The following is a 15,205-nucleotide window of genomic DNA, read 5'->3' on the forward strand; positions in this document are numbered from 1 at the left end:
GAAATCCAAACAAGCACTCTCTCTCTATCAATGAAACGAAACGCTCACATAATCATTCTCTCTCATCTCTTATTTATTTCTATTTTTAATTAAATTTATTGAAAAGCATCAAAATTTGGTGAATTTCCGTAGGATTTTGGTGAAATGCAGGAGGAATAGAGAAGTAATTGGATACCTTACTTTGCTTTCAATTTAAGTACAAATACGACTACATCACTTCACTTCTTCATTCAATTTCATAAGTTTTCCCAGATTTCTTTACACGACTATGAACTAGATTTTATTCAGCATTTCACAGAACAAAACAGAAGAATTTTATTTATAATGGTGAGTTTTATAGTTTTGTTCATAATTTTGGAAATTTGTGATCAAATTATCGTCATTTCTGTCATTTTCCCTGTTTTTTTGGGTGTTCTCTTGTAAGATCTTTGTTTCTTCGCACCTATGCTCTGAAATATTGTTGTTTTTCTTGCATTTTTATTGGTTCAGGTAATTATATTGCGATTTTCATTTGTTTATTAGTTCCATTTTGGCAATAATCAGTATATTTTGTTTGTTTTGTAACAGTGATGTGCAATTGTGCTTTTATCAGTTTTCTGTAACGCCAATTATGTGTTATATGACTGTCAGATACAGATTTATGCACGGTTTTTTTTATGGGTGTAACATAATTTGTTAAATAATTCACCTTTTTTATTTACAATTCACTTAAAATTGTCTAAAAATAGCTGAAATCATCCATAATTCGCTTTTTTTCATTTTGCAATTCGCGAAAAAATCAACGAATCATGTGACACTGGCTTCGAGCATATTAATTTATTTTTTGAATTTGTAATTCGCTAAAAATAGTCTAAAATTTAACTATGACTCACAACTCGCAACAACATTAACCCTAATGTGAGAGCTTTAATTCAAAAGGTTAGGGTGAGTTATATGTACCAATAATTTCAATTGTCATATGTGTGAATTCAATGAGTCTTATGACATTATTCTTGCTAGTTACCAAGCATAAATTCCTTGTTCTCTTATCTTGTACCACGGCATGACTAGATAAGATTTTGATTTGGGACAGACTAGTGTCACATGATTCGTAAATTTCTTTGCGAATTGCAAATTGAAAAAAGCAAATTATGGTTGATTTTGTGCTATTCTTTGGCGAATTTAAGTGAATCGCTAATTCAAAAAGCGAATTAGCCAATGAATTATGTTACACTAGGACGACAGACGCAAAACTGTGGTTTTTCTATGTTTTTCTCTTTTCTAGAATTATTTTGTATAAAAGACATGGAATTGTATAATAAATTAAGAGTTCTGGGAGAGTGAGTGCATATTTCTGATGATTTTCAGTGTGAACTAATAATTTCCAGGTTATGGTATACCCAAGAGCGCCTTGTAGCTACTGAGCTAGTACATTGTTTTAATAAGCTGAAAGCATGCCTTCCCGGGCATCAACATCAGCTGCTCATAATGGCCATGGCTTGGAGAGGAGAAGATCATCTAGACAGCACCAAATATCAAGATTTGCATCAGATCAGAAGCCATTATCGCCTCGATCTAGTCAAGGTTTGAAGTTTAAAGATAAGGCTGTTAAAACAGAGAATTCCATCTGCCCTCCACATTCCAATCTTCCTTTTGAGTTTGTGAAGAATGCAAATAATGTTTTCGTTGTACAGACAAAGTCTTCAGGTAATCAACAACAGCCTAAGTTATGGATGGGTTCGAGCAAGGAGGATGAGCTTATCAAGTACATGTCTAAGGTGCCGGGTTATCTTCAAAGAGGGGAAAAGCTCCAAGATAATAATGTGTTGAACTTTGGTGTTCTTGATTGGGGGCGTCTTGAGCAATGGACCCATAAACGTGATAAGCTTCAAGTGGATGATAGAGTCGTTAGATCTGTCGCTGGTAGTTGCTCTTCATCTGAAACAGATATTCGTTCGAAGAACCATTCCAGTATCTCTGATAGTAAACAGGTCCGTACAGTTGATTTTTCCCCTGTAGTTAAACCTCTTAGTCAAAAGTCACTTAACTGCACAGACCAATCTTCGTTAAATAATTTCATCAATCAGAAGGAAGCGTGCAAAAAAGATACTTCTCGAAAAAGAGATGCTGTAAATTCTAAGTATTCCAAATGCAAGGAAAGGTTATTGGGTCAAAATAGTGGTTTACTGAAAGGGAAATCATCATCACATATGAGTAATTCTGATCATGAGTTCGTACAACCAGTGAGCAAAAACCTTAGCAATCAGGAATCGGATGCCCTAAAATGTGCTCGAACTATCAAAGAAGTTGGACTAGAGCCTCCTCATCAGTATGGCTCTGGTAAGCAGGAGAGCATTGTTCTTCTTTTGCCCAAAGATTTCTCGGGTTCTGGAACCTCAGAGGTTCCTCATAGAGCATCGCTTGATGGGAAGTCAGCCGAGGATAACTGGGGTAGCTTCTCTGATATATTCTCTGTTGATGAGATCCAGCCAGATGAGTCCTTTTCCGAAATTCCACATTCTTGTCCCTTGAATTCTGCGATTGAAACCGAGACAGAATTGGACTTGGATTTGAAGCTTGATACTTTAATCAAATCACAGGGGCTTGAGGTTCCAGTAAACCCATCACAGATGCCCATACATTCAATCGAAAAACACGCAGAAGTAGCAAAAAATAGTGACCCAAATGAGAATACTCAAAGCTCTTCAGCTGATATTTCTGGGGATAGGTCGAGACATCGTGGGTTTACCTTTGGCCTAGGTAAGATGACGAGAAGTCTTAGTTTTAGGGAGAGTTCAGCTCAACCTCCCCTGAGTTCTACTTATGTGACTGCTGTGTCTGGTCCTGCTACATCGGATTGTGCCACCAATAGCCATTCTCATAATGACCAGAGGGGAACCATGAATGGCAGAGCAAAATCTACCCCTTTAAGAAGATTACTAGACCCACTATTAAAATCCAAGATTGCAAACCATTTGAATGAACACTCAAGAATGAAGCCACCACCAATTTCTATAGACTTGCCTGAGAACGAAAAACCCGAGGCATCAACCATCAAAGCACTTTTGAATCTTACAATTAAGAATGGGTTACTTTTATTCAAGTTCGTTGTTGAAGAAACAGATGAGATTTTTGCTTCGACAGTAAAAACTATAAGCACACTTGCAAAGGATGATATGAGCTGGTTATACACATTCTACTCTGTTCATAGAATCAGAAAGCGGAATGTTGGCTGGAAAAGTCAGAAAGTAAAACCTTGTGGATTCGGGTACAATGTTGTTGGTCAAATGAAAGTTTCAGAACCGTGTTTTCCAAGCTGGTGCAAGGAAAAACCCGATGAAACACAACTGGTAAGAGAGTGTATCTTGTATAATGTAGACAAAAGCAAGCCAGAAGCTGCAACTTCAGATATAAAGACCGGCAGAGAGTTGGCTGCCATAGTCGTAAGCATACCTAAAAGTACTATGAAATGCAGCAACTTTTATAACAAGTATAATCTCGATGAGTGGTTTTCAAACTTGGAACTTGAAAAATTGGGTCAAACAGTTGTGATACTACCAGGAGGTGACCATAGCTTGCCTCATGAAGGTAGTGTACCTTCGTCTTTGATTAATCGTTGGAGATCAGGCGGATTATGCGACTGTGGAGGGTGGGATGTTGGCTGTAAATTAAGGATTCTAACAGATAAACGGCAACAACAGAAGTACCTACAAGTTCAATGTGATCTTTATGATCAGGTTAGATTTATTGTTCTGCTGTTATACAGCATACTACATCTTTTTTCTCAGACAATTGATCGGTTTCTTTGGAATTGTTCAGGGCGAACCGAAGGGAGGCAGACCGTTCTTTAGTTTGATTCCTCTTCGAGATGGGCTGTTCTCTGTGGAATTTGATGCCAAAATTTCATCTTTGCAAGCGTTTTCAATTTCTGTAGCACTTATCAGCAGTCGAACACAGTGTCATTCGACAAATGGAACCGACCAGCTTGATACTAAACATGAGTTTTGTAAAAAAAAGGGATCCAAGACTTCAAAGAAAGAAGGCCCTGAAAAGCACCCCCCATTTCCACCCTTATCCCCAGTTGGGAGAGTATAAGTCATGCTAGTAGTAATGGAAGTAGACTTACAGACAAATCCTTTACTTATAAAGGGTTGTATTCCCAGCTTTGTAATCAAGTATTATATGTTGATAGGCCCTTCAGTATATCATTAATAAAGGTTACACGTATGCAGATAGTATATTAATTGTCATAACAAGATTCCATTGTTGAATGAATGACATAACATTTCATTCAATATTAGGGATAAAGTCCATGCATGGTTGAAGTTTGAACCAACAAATGAGTATAACCTCTTAAATTTGGATGACCTTCCAAACTTCCTAACAATAGCCTCATCATCATCACGATCGCCATTATTATTTAGTGCATCCTGCTCATAGAGATCATACTCTTGAAAGGAGGTTGCAACCAATAAAATCCTCAGCTTGTGAATACCTACAAAAGTAAACAAATACAAGACAAAAATGACAAGATATGTAGCCACATGACAAGGGAAGACACATAAAGGATGAAACATAAACCAAGAAATGTAAAAGACAATCATCCTAATTTTTCATATAGAAGCTCAAGCAATAATGCATGTCAATCTTCAACTATATTCACCACCTCAAACCACTCCAACATACCAACTATCGCAAAAAAACCTCCCATCTTATAAAATGGATCTTTTTAAGTTGTTTTCTATGTCTAATGAGTAGTTGTCATGCGAGGGTAGTGAATGGATCATTAATGATGTTAAGTTAGTGTAAAATGAGTATGAATTGATTGATAATTTGGCATCTAGAATTTACTAAGAGTGTGTTATAAATCATTAAGTTGAAGTCTTTGTAACTTGATCAAAACCATACATTTGTGGGTTCTGTAAAGTCTTACACAATGTTTGGATAAAAATTTTGTACAGTAAAGAAAGAAAAGGAAAGAAAGGGAAGAAACAGAAGGGAAAGGAAAGCAAGAGAAATGGAAGAAAAGAAATTCTTGTTTGTTTATGAGGGAAGGGAAAGAAAATAAAGGAAAATACTAAGAACTTTTATGTAACGGTTGCATGGGTGCAACCACCCACAAATGGCCCAAATAGTTCACAACCCAATTTTTTTAAATAATTTTACACCAATTTTAAAACTTAAAAGATCAAATTCAATACCTAAAAGACCAAATCTAAGACTTAACAAACAATTTCAAAATTTAAATCGATTTGGCTCTAATTCTTAAATTAGGTATTATAATTTTATTTAAAATTTCAATTTTAAGACTTAAAAGACCAAATTAAAGGCTTCAAAGACCAATACCAACATTATCTTAAATTTGGCCTTTTATGTCTCAAATTTGAATTGAAAAAATAATTATATAAAAAAAATTAAAAAAATATTACAGGTTGGGCCTTTGTTGAGGTTAATGCTGAATTGGCAATTTAAGTATTGAAATAGGGTTTTTACATTTTGGAATGGGCAATTTAAAATTTGGTTTTGAGTGACTTAAAAAACTTATTAGGCTGGGCTAGTAGTGGTGGTTTCATACATGAGGCTGTTGCACAGAAGAACTGCTATGGAAATTAAGAGTTTCCTTTCAAATCTTTTCAAGTTTTGAAAGATTGATACTTTAACAAAAAAATCATCCATTCAAACATTTCAAATTTCTTCCCTCTTATTTTGTTATCTAAATAAGGGATTTCTCATCCCTCCAAATTCCTCCATTTCTTTTTTCTCAATTTCCTTCCATCTAAACACACTCTTAATGATTATCCAACCAATCATTAATATCATAAGTTTTGTGAGGTGATAAGTGTGCTAATATTACAACCTTTTTAATTTAAAAAAAAAACCTAATAATTTATTGATAAAAATATCGTACGAAATTTATATTAGAGTAAAAATCGATCAAATACATAACAATTTTAATTACATAAAATTCAATATAGAAAAATCACAATTATTATAAAGAAGATAACATTAAACGCTTAAGTTAACTAGTGCTTGAATTTGGAGCAATTTTATGTGCTCAAGTGATCTATTTATGACAATGATATAGTTAGTTTGCCATGATTGATTCATATTTTCATGATTATGCAAGTGATATTCCTCATCATATGCTTTTTATTATTATCTTCAATCCATATTTTATTTGTTTTATTTATTTAGTAGTTTTTAATTATTTTATTCTATTTTATTGAATTGGTTAAAGTGACAACCTTTTCATCTTAATTATTCCTATCTTAAAACTTCAATTTCAAAAGCTTTATGAGACTTTAAGAGGATTTAAATTCTCCTCTTGGATTTAAATACTCATAGAACAATGATTCAGCTTCAAGCAAGTATAATGTGGAGAGAAACGACAAATTCAAAGAAATGAAAAGGATATTTTATAAGAAGTCAAGCTTCATGTCCTATTAATGTAGTTTATTATTGTCCTTTTGTGACAAGACAGTAATTTCTTTGTAATTAATAAAAGGAAGAGATTTAGAATGATGAATAATCTCTTATTTGGATAACAAAAAAAGAGAGAAATTTACAGAGAAGTGAATTGAAGGGAAAATATAGACAATTTTTGTTAATGATAAAATCTCTACTAAAATAGAAAGATTTAAAGGAAAAACACTTAATTTCCTTTATTTTTCCTTCTCTATATTTCTAAACAAATAAGATGCTTTCTCCTTTTTATCCCTCCCCTTCCGTCCTTTTCTTTTCCTTCTTTTTTTTCTCTTTTAATTTATTATTCAAATATAGTGTAATAATTTGTCTTGATAAATGGCGAAGATTCAGCAGCAAGTAGGAAAACTATGGACTACTTCACTTTGTAATATCTTTCATTGGAATACAAGCAATGAAAAAAAAAATGTAACCTACTCAAAAAAAAAATAAATAATAATAATATCTCTTTTTTTTTTTTTTTTTCTAAAATCATCTTCATCCAAACAAGGCTTACAAAATAATATTGACACTAAAGAAGAGAAAATGCGAAAATAGCGTCGATTGCACCGAAGCATAGCATGTTAGCAGGCCAAAGCTTCCAATTTCAACCTAGCAACACAATAAGACAAGAAGCACTAAACAACGGAACAAGAAAAACATATTTAGTAATAAATTAAAATTTTTGGAAACAAACACAAAATATTTAGCAAAATATTAAAAAAAAAAATAAAAATAAAAGGAAATGCTAGATTTAATACATAATTATGAATTTATAAGGCTCAAAGGAAGAATATTTCAATCTTGAAAATAAATTTGTAAGATACAAAAAACACCTATTTCACCTTACATGATCTAAGCAATCAAAAACATTTTCAGTCTTCATATTTATGGACTTGGTTGATGTTACGTCTAAATATAGATGGGACAAATATGGAGTCGAGTGTAATTGTATTAATTATTTGGGCTTGGTAGAATCATTTGATAGTACATCCGACAGCATGAGCAATGTGCCGACAGGACCCAACAAGTTTGCAGACAGCACGTCATATGGCCTGACAGACAGCACCACGTGCTCATAGCCCAGCAGTAGCACCATCGTCTGCAACCTAGCGCCAAACCAACAAACCCATCCTTAGCAGCATTGGGCTGCAGCCCAGAAGGATCGTCCAGGCTAACCAGCGGCTTTGGCGAATGGCGCATGTTCTAGGCAGCCTGCAAGGAGTCCCAGAGAGTAGGACTTGGCAAGCAGTTTGCAAGAGCCTTGTTACACAAAAATTTGATTTAGTTTAGTACTTTAATTTGCGTGGAGTTGTTATTTAATCCAATGTACACTAGTATCTAATTTTCTACATAAATTAGGATTTTATCTTTTCTTCGAGTCTTCAATTGTGGGTGGGAATATATATTGCTAAAGCTACATGTACCACATAGGTTGTAGCTAAATCAAATTTTTGAGAAGCAATTAAGAAGAACATTAGCTCAAAAGCCTTTCTTTGTTCATTGGTGAGTGAAAGCTAGAGGTATTCATTCGGATTATCAAGTCAATTACGAATCAAGTGTTTCGTGTCGGTTCGAAATTAGGTCTTGTCTCGACATTGATTTTCATATGAATTTAAATCATTTTGAAGTCGAGTCAAGTCAGATTCGGTTACAAGATCGGGTAAATATCAAGTCATCAGGTTTATTTGAAAACCTCTAGTGAAACCAATGTTTCAAGAGAAAATCAATTGTTCCATAGGTGAGTGAAGCCCAAATAGTTATTGCCAACTACAAAGGTAAGAGCATTGAGCAAGTTAAAGAGGGTGTGTGCCGAAGTGAGTATGACTTCCACACCATCTTTTATCCATTGGAGTTTGTGATTATTTGTCGCCAATAAAAAGCTTCAGCCTATAAGCAAGTCATCAAGGTGAGTAGTCGTAATAGGCCCGTGCAAGTATAGAACTTTGCCTTGAAAGTTTATTGACGTTTTGGTAAGCTTCTAAAATTTTGTTACACAAACAGCTTTTATATGTGCAAGCATCAAGAGCTAAACTCTTCTAGAAAATGATAAATTGAAAACATATAACCAACAAGACATGAAGAAACTAGTCTTTTTAAGAAATATTCCTATTGATCAAGTGTGCGAGGGGCTAGGTAGACCAAAGCAACTGAACCATCATCATCCTCAAACTTTGTACTACCTCCAAGTCTAGGTTGGGTGCCAACCAGCCATGTGCACCACCTCTCTACCTCTTCCTTTGCCCCTAGGTTGTGCGCCAATATCCATAGTGAGGTCAGCTTTTTGGTAGAGCTTTCATTGACAGGATTTTAAGATTTCAAAATCGTTCCTAGAGATTGTTTAAGTACACATTGACAATCTTAAGTGTATGTATGGCGGAGGGAATAGCTTTTGCACTCATCCGATAAGTCATAAAATAAAAGTTATCCAATAAAGTTATTTGTGATAGAAAAGTTGGGTCAATTGAGATATGATCAAAACCTTACGGCTTACATGACTAGTTATTCAGACAAGATTCGTAAGACACCAGGAATTACTTCGCTTTCTTAAGTTTGCTTCATTTCAACATGTCTTCTGAAGATCCATGTAACTCAGACACGGGTATGAGAATCGAATATTGGTACATACCCAAACGCTAGAGATGTCAAAGCCAAAAACTTTGAACGGAGTCCTAAAAATTAGACATGGATGCTGAAACACAACATTTACTACATACATTCCTGATTTTGAAGACTGATTATACTAGAATGTCACATCCAAACACTTGCATAGGCATTTCAGGTTTACATGTTTCACTAGTTCTTGTCAAAATTTCTACCTCATGCCCATTCTTAAGCACATATCACTTGATGTTATCCTCTCCTACCATATTTACTTGCAACTTCTTGTAAAATATGTTTTTGGAGACAATTGAAGCGTTGGCTTGCAATTTTCGGGTTCTAAACTTCCAAACTTCCCTAATTCTCGGGCGTGTCAGACACGGGTATACAAGGTAAATTGAAGAGTCATAAGTGAAATAAATTGAAATAACTTTCAACATATGCAATGATTAATCAATAAACACCAGGAATCGAGTAGTCCAAATTATGGCAAGTTTGTAAACATCATGACAGATATATTATTACCAGTTGCGATCTCCATCATGTCATGCTAACATCTGATGGATAACTACCCAGAACCCTCAATGATGAAGCAAACTCCTGTGGAGATAAAATAGCAATTGTTCAAATGAAACCACAAACATTTAAATGATAAAGAAATTTACGTATATAAAAATAAAAAAATAAAAAAAAAACATCGCCACAATTTTGCGAAAAACCATGCTTTATCAAATTTTCGTTTTGCAAATGTAGTTTCTTGTAATCGGTTCGAGTAGTAAAGCACAATTTTCTCCGTTATCCCCAAGAGAATTACCTCTAGATTTTTAACGGCATTCTGTGCAGCTTCATCCGCCATTGATGCTTCAAAATCCAAATAGAAAAAGTAGTTGAAGCACCTGCATACATTTCAAACATTTCAAATAGAACAACCAGAAATATTTTTAAGAGGAAATAATCCAAAAGCTACTAATCTTACTTCAACGATCCGTTCTTGACATCTCGATTTGGGCGACTTTCAATCTGATAAGAAGAATAATGCAAAAAAATTGTATCAGTACAACAAATTAACTCAATGGATGACACATTGAAAGAGAAGAGAAATAGTAATAATGGTAAAACCTACCTTTGTGAGGTTGATTTGCCTCAAAGATAAAACAGCAAGTGCTTTAAAAAGTTCACCAGGACCCTCATTAAGAGTAAAAACAATGCTTGTCTGAAAAAAATCCACCACGAAGCGCGTAAGTGTATCATAGCGCTATATTGGCACGATGATATATAACACTAAATGCCACCACAAAAATTGTTCTACGCATATTAGACAACAAATCATGACATTGTATAGCGCTACGAATGCATGAACTCCCAAAAACATAGCAACATTGAGGGGTGAAACTTATTCGGATAAAAACCACAAAGCATATCAATCTTAACCGAATGAGAAATATGGTTTGGACTTTTTATAAAATGGTTTGGTTTGGGATTGGAAGTTTCAAATCCGACAACCAAACCGCAAACCGAACTTTTACCCCTAGCAACATTAGTTAAAAAAATTCCAATGTACTTTCTATTGTTTCAAACCGAATTACCTTGAATGGCCTGCCACTCATTGGAACGATTGGCTTCCTAGCGAGCATCATGAATCGAGTGATGTTATAAGGACTATCCTGTAAAAGAAAAGGAATGTTACAAATGTCCCGACTTTGATCGAGTAGTTTTAATGAAGGTTCATCCCATACGAAATTTTTATAGTATTCACCTGTACGTCTTCAGCTAGTACATGTAGTCCATAAATTTTTGCAGCTGTGGCACTTGCAAGTGCACCTACATCTTTGAGTTGGTGGTTTGCAATATACTACAGGTAAATCAATTAGATAAAGCATTAGAATCACAAGGAACAAATTTTTGCATCATGACAAGGTCAAAGAATTGTTCAAAAATCACAGTATTAATCAGTTTTCAACAAAAATATATGGCAATTAGAATGAAAAATAGAAAGATGGAAGCTCAATTACTTAATCGAAAACATTACGTATTTTTGAGGATTCGGTTTTGCATTTCTTTTTGAACGCCAAAAGTTCTGAAGAACTCAACATCAAATAACATGTTGTAGAGGCTTTAAAAATACATTTTATTATTTTTTTGCACTATATGGCACTCAAATATCCAAATAGAACAATTGAAATGTATGTTTAGATCAGAAAAATTCAATATTAAAAGCTCTATAATCATGGAGAAGGTGAAACAATCATCTCCAATATGAAGTAGTACATATATGAAATTACTTATGAGTAGGGTTCTTCAATGGGCCGGGCCCCATTGAGTCCTTATCCGGCCCGTTTTTAGAATGGCTTTGTAAGGGTCGGGTCAAAAATGGGCCGGGCCTAAAACAGGCTTTGCTATAATTAAAATGAAACGGGCTATTAAAGGGCTCAACGTCAAAAAGAGGCCTTTGTAAAAAGCATAATTAATATATAATTTAAATATTATAAATGATAACGTCAATGAGTATTATTAATAGTTTTTTGACTTAATTATTATAAATGATAGTTTAATTGTTATAAGTTGATAAATGGGGATTAAAATAATTTTTAGTAAAAAAATGGGCTGAGTTGGGCTAGGTCAGGCTTTCAAAGCCCGGCCCATATTCACTTAAGTCCGGCCCGGCCCTTATCCGGCCCATTGAACACCCCTTCTTATGAGCAAAGGATGTAAAAGAAGAGAAACAAATTCAAACGAAATCTTACTTCAGCTGAACCAGCAGTGTCATCAGCAGCTTCTCTAATTAATCCAAGCTTGGCTAATCTATTCTCACATTGAGCAAGAGCCTAAAGATACATATTTTAAATTCAAAACACTGCTAGAATCATATTAAAGAAAAATAAAGATTAGTTGACTAGTATAAGATTTCAATACCTGTGGGTGGCTTAACACTCGTTTTAGGTCTTCAAGTTTCACACCATGATTAGCCAATAGGCAATGTCGAATACGAACATTTACTTCACCGACTATATGAAGCCTATGCCGCAACAAAAGATCATAATTCCTATGAATGCTACCTCCTAGAGAGTTCTCAATAGGCAAAACTGCTCGGTCGACAAGCCTCTTCTCTACAGCCTATAAAAAGAAAAACAATGAGAGGAGTAAAGGTACAAACTTCTATGTTAATAGATTGTGTGCTCGTATGTTTGTTTCTTGTGTCATTTTATCCCTAATACTAAAAGTGTCGAGCGAGACTAGAGCAACTTTAGTATGAGAAAAGTACAATTTGATGATAGTTTTAAGATTTAATTGACCCCGCAAACAAGACAACCTCTATTTATATAAGTGTATGATTGAAAATTTTCCTCAAGCAATCACATGGAACTCCTGGAAATAGGCCCACATCAGGTGAAACGATACTAGCATGATCAGTTTAGCTTTGCGCAAGATAATTGAGGACCTTAACATATAACTCGAGCTTATTTCTAAACCAATCATAACATCTAGGCAGATGAAGCGGCACTTATGAAGAACCTGAGACCTAGAATTACTCATAAAATACTTTAAAATGCCAACAAAAAGAAATTGAGAAAATAAGCTACTCTTTCACTTGACCCAAAAAGCCATATTAACCTCAAAGAGTAGGCTTGAGATTCCTTCAAAACCCATCTCAAATTGTTCATAAGGGAGCAGCTTCATGATTAGGATACACTTTTTGGTGGCTCATAAATCATACCTCTAACTCTAAATCACTATGCAGAAACAGATTGCCGTCATTCATTACAAAACCTTCAAACTAAGTGTCCTTGAGAAACATATATAAGGCCTACAAAGCAATGCAAGTAGATAAACCAGCATGACATTCGTCACACAAAAGTACGAGTATCATCCCCATCGTTACCATCAATATCACTCAATTGTCATTCATCTTGCACGATTTACAGAATGAGTAGCTATAATCCAATCATAACATACAAGCAAATAGAAGGGTGTTAAATACACAATTATAGCTTAAAATTTATACCAAAACCATTAAACATAAACAGAAACAATCAGCTATTCATCTGTTGGCCTAATATACCAAATTAAACGAGTAGGTTTGGAAATGTACTTCAAAAACAGTCTCAAATTGTTCACACGGGACCGCTTCACAATTTGGATACGCCTTCTCAGCAGCAAGTTGACTATAAGCACCAGGAACCCCCTGGAAATCCAAAATCCAATCCCAACTCACAAGATTAGTTTAGAATGTATATACAAATGCCATTGTTTAAAGCTAATAGTGAACTTCTAAAACACCAATTTGGCAATATGCAGTATGTGTGTCAGGAACAAATTCAACCAAAAGCTTATGGTTAAGGCCGGGATATGTTATATACTCTTACACGCCCTCCTCATATATAGCGCTAAATATTCCACATTACATGATGGGTAGTTCAAATTCGAACCAGTAACCTCTTGCCATGCTAGCTTCTAATACCATGACAAGGAACCAATTCAACCAAAATCTTAAAGCTTATGGTTGAGACCCAGAATATAATCTAACAATGTGTGGAGTAAAAATATGCAATATCAATTAAAAAACATTCTTGTTCTTGCCAATACTTCATATTTTTAGAGCATTTTCTCCTTTGACAGAACTAGCCATTCTAAATATACTCCTCTGCCCCATAAGTTTGCCCCCAAAAACCCAACAAAATGTAAGAACTTTTGTGGGTTCATGGCACAAACTCATGGGTAGGAAGAGAGTATTGAAAAGGAGTAAACTTTCATATAAATTACAACATGAAAATGAACAAAATCACCATCATCAATTCATCATCATAAGCAAAAAAATAAATTTCAGGATTCATTCAAACTAAAATAAGAATGGGTAAGGAGGAGTACAGACCTGATAAGCAACACGAAGCTGAGAAAAATCCATTGTAGATTGATGAGGCATACTTGTATTGTTGAATTAAATTGTAATAAAATGAATGAATAAAAATGCAGACTTTATAGGAAAAAGGGTTGAAAATACAAGTGAAATTGAAGAAAAAGAAAATGAAACTTGGTGGCTGTTCCTTCAATCCGACATGGGTGACGTGTAGCCAAGATCCAAAAGCAGTATAAGATGAAGTAATCCATACTAATTAGTAATTAATTACTACTACATTAATGACTGAGAAACAAAATTTCTTAGAAATGGAGTAAAATTCTTGAAATATAAAATAAAATTATAAAAGTGAAGGTTGAAATTGGTTTGGTAGGTCAGATTCTGACAGGTGAGAAGTTACGAGAAAATTTAGAAATGTTGGAATGAAGAAAGTACGTTGCGGCCTCAAACACCAACTACTACGCCAAGTAGGTCCAGGTTGGTGGGGATACAGCTCTCCTTTTTGAACTTTATTTGGGCCATTGAAAATTGAAATTAACCAATCCAAACTAAACCTGAAAAATAGAAGAAAAATGAGTTTTTATTTTCAAAAATTTAAAGTTTTGAAAAATTTTAATTTTCAAAATAAGTATTTTTTGTCCAGCCTAAGATCAGAGTTTGTTTGTTGTTACCAACAGCGAATAAAAGAAAAAAAATTGACACGACTTTGTTCGTTGTTACTAATAACGAATAAAAGGAAGACTATGTCTTAGTTTTTAAAGGGACAAAAAAATATAATGCGTGTTCTCAGCAAATAAATATTACTCATTTTTTGTCCCTTTAAAAAATAAAAACTATGACATTATCTTCATTTTGTTCGCTGTTAATAACAACAAACAAAAGTTTTGACTTTTTTACCAGATATTTTGTTCACTGTTACTAACAGTAAACAAATACTTAACCTCAACTTTGGCATGGAGACGCTTATTTTGGGAATTAAAATTTTTCTAATCTTATTTTGGAATTTTTTTTTTGTTAAAAAAATAAGCTTTTTTTTCATTCTTCACTAAACTTTATTCAAGTTATCAATCATCAAGTTAATTTTGAGTTAGGAGTTTCATATCGATTCAAAATCAGGTTTTCTATTTATATTGGATTTTAGATAATTGTAAATATATTTTTAAAGTTGGATCAAATCGATTTCATTTACAAAGTCAATTCGTCATGTATGTTTTAAATACCACTAAAAATTTGGTATCAATGTATCCTTTGAAAATTAAGTTCGCATTTTGTGTAAAAATTGACATTAATGATTCAACATATTTTCTG

General features: G+C 34.0%; 2 protein-coding genes across 5 annotated transcripts; one reads left to right on the forward strand and one right to left on the reverse strand.

Moving 5' to 3' along the window:
- LOC130805350 (uncharacterized) lies at window positions 1-4,214 on the forward strand. The gene is made up of 3 exons (XM_057670119.1): window positions 1-327; window positions 1,368-3,716; window positions 3,799-4,214. The coding sequence occupies exons 2-3, from the start codon at window positions 1,434-1,436 to the stop codon at window positions 4,072-4,074; spliced, it is 2,559 nt and encodes an 852-aa protein (XP_057526102.1). The 5' UTR covers window positions 1-327; window positions 1,368-1,433; the 3' UTR covers window positions 4,075-4,214.
- A 2,349-nt stretch (window positions 4,215-6,563) lies between these two features.
- LOC130805392 (arogenate dehydratase 2-like) lies at window positions 6,564-14,320 on the reverse strand. Of its 4 annotated transcripts, none has more exons than XM_057670188.1 (11): window positions 13,913-14,320; window positions 13,133-13,225; window positions 11,956-12,156; window positions 11,787-11,867; window positions 10,799-10,894; window positions 10,629-10,706; window positions 10,166-10,255; window positions 10,019-10,062; window positions 9,857-9,938; window positions 9,568-9,642; window positions 6,564-7,053 (listed from the first exon to the last, which is right to left on the reverse strand). In XM_057670188.1, exons 1-10 carry the CDS (start codon window positions 13,961-13,963, stop codon window positions 9,583-9,585), a joined length of 876 nt encoding a protein of 291 aa, XP_057526171.1. In that variant the 5' UTR covers window positions 13,964-14,320; the 3' UTR covers window positions 6,564-7,053; window positions 9,568-9,582. The 4 variants fall into 4 exon arrangements, with proteins under 4 accessions (XP_057526171.1, XP_057526161.1, XP_057526150.1 ...); XM_057670167.1 differs by lacking the exon at window positions 6,564-7,053 and adding an exon at window positions 7,184-7,704 and having other exon boundaries at window positions 13,913-14,313; XM_057670174.1 differs by lacking the exon at window positions 6,564-7,053 and adding an exon at window positions 7,719-8,687 and having other exon boundaries at window positions 13,913-14,313.
- Window positions 14,321-15,205: the final 885 nt, after the last annotated feature.

The sequence above is a fragment of the Amaranthus tricolor genome, chromosome 1 (genome assembly GCF_026212465.1).
Source record: "Amaranthus tricolor cultivar Red isolate AtriRed21 chromosome 1, ASM2621246v1, whole genome shotgun sequence".
Classification (NCBI taxonomy): Eukaryota; Viridiplantae; Streptophyta; class Magnoliopsida; order Caryophyllales; family Amaranthaceae; genus Amaranthus; species Amaranthus tricolor.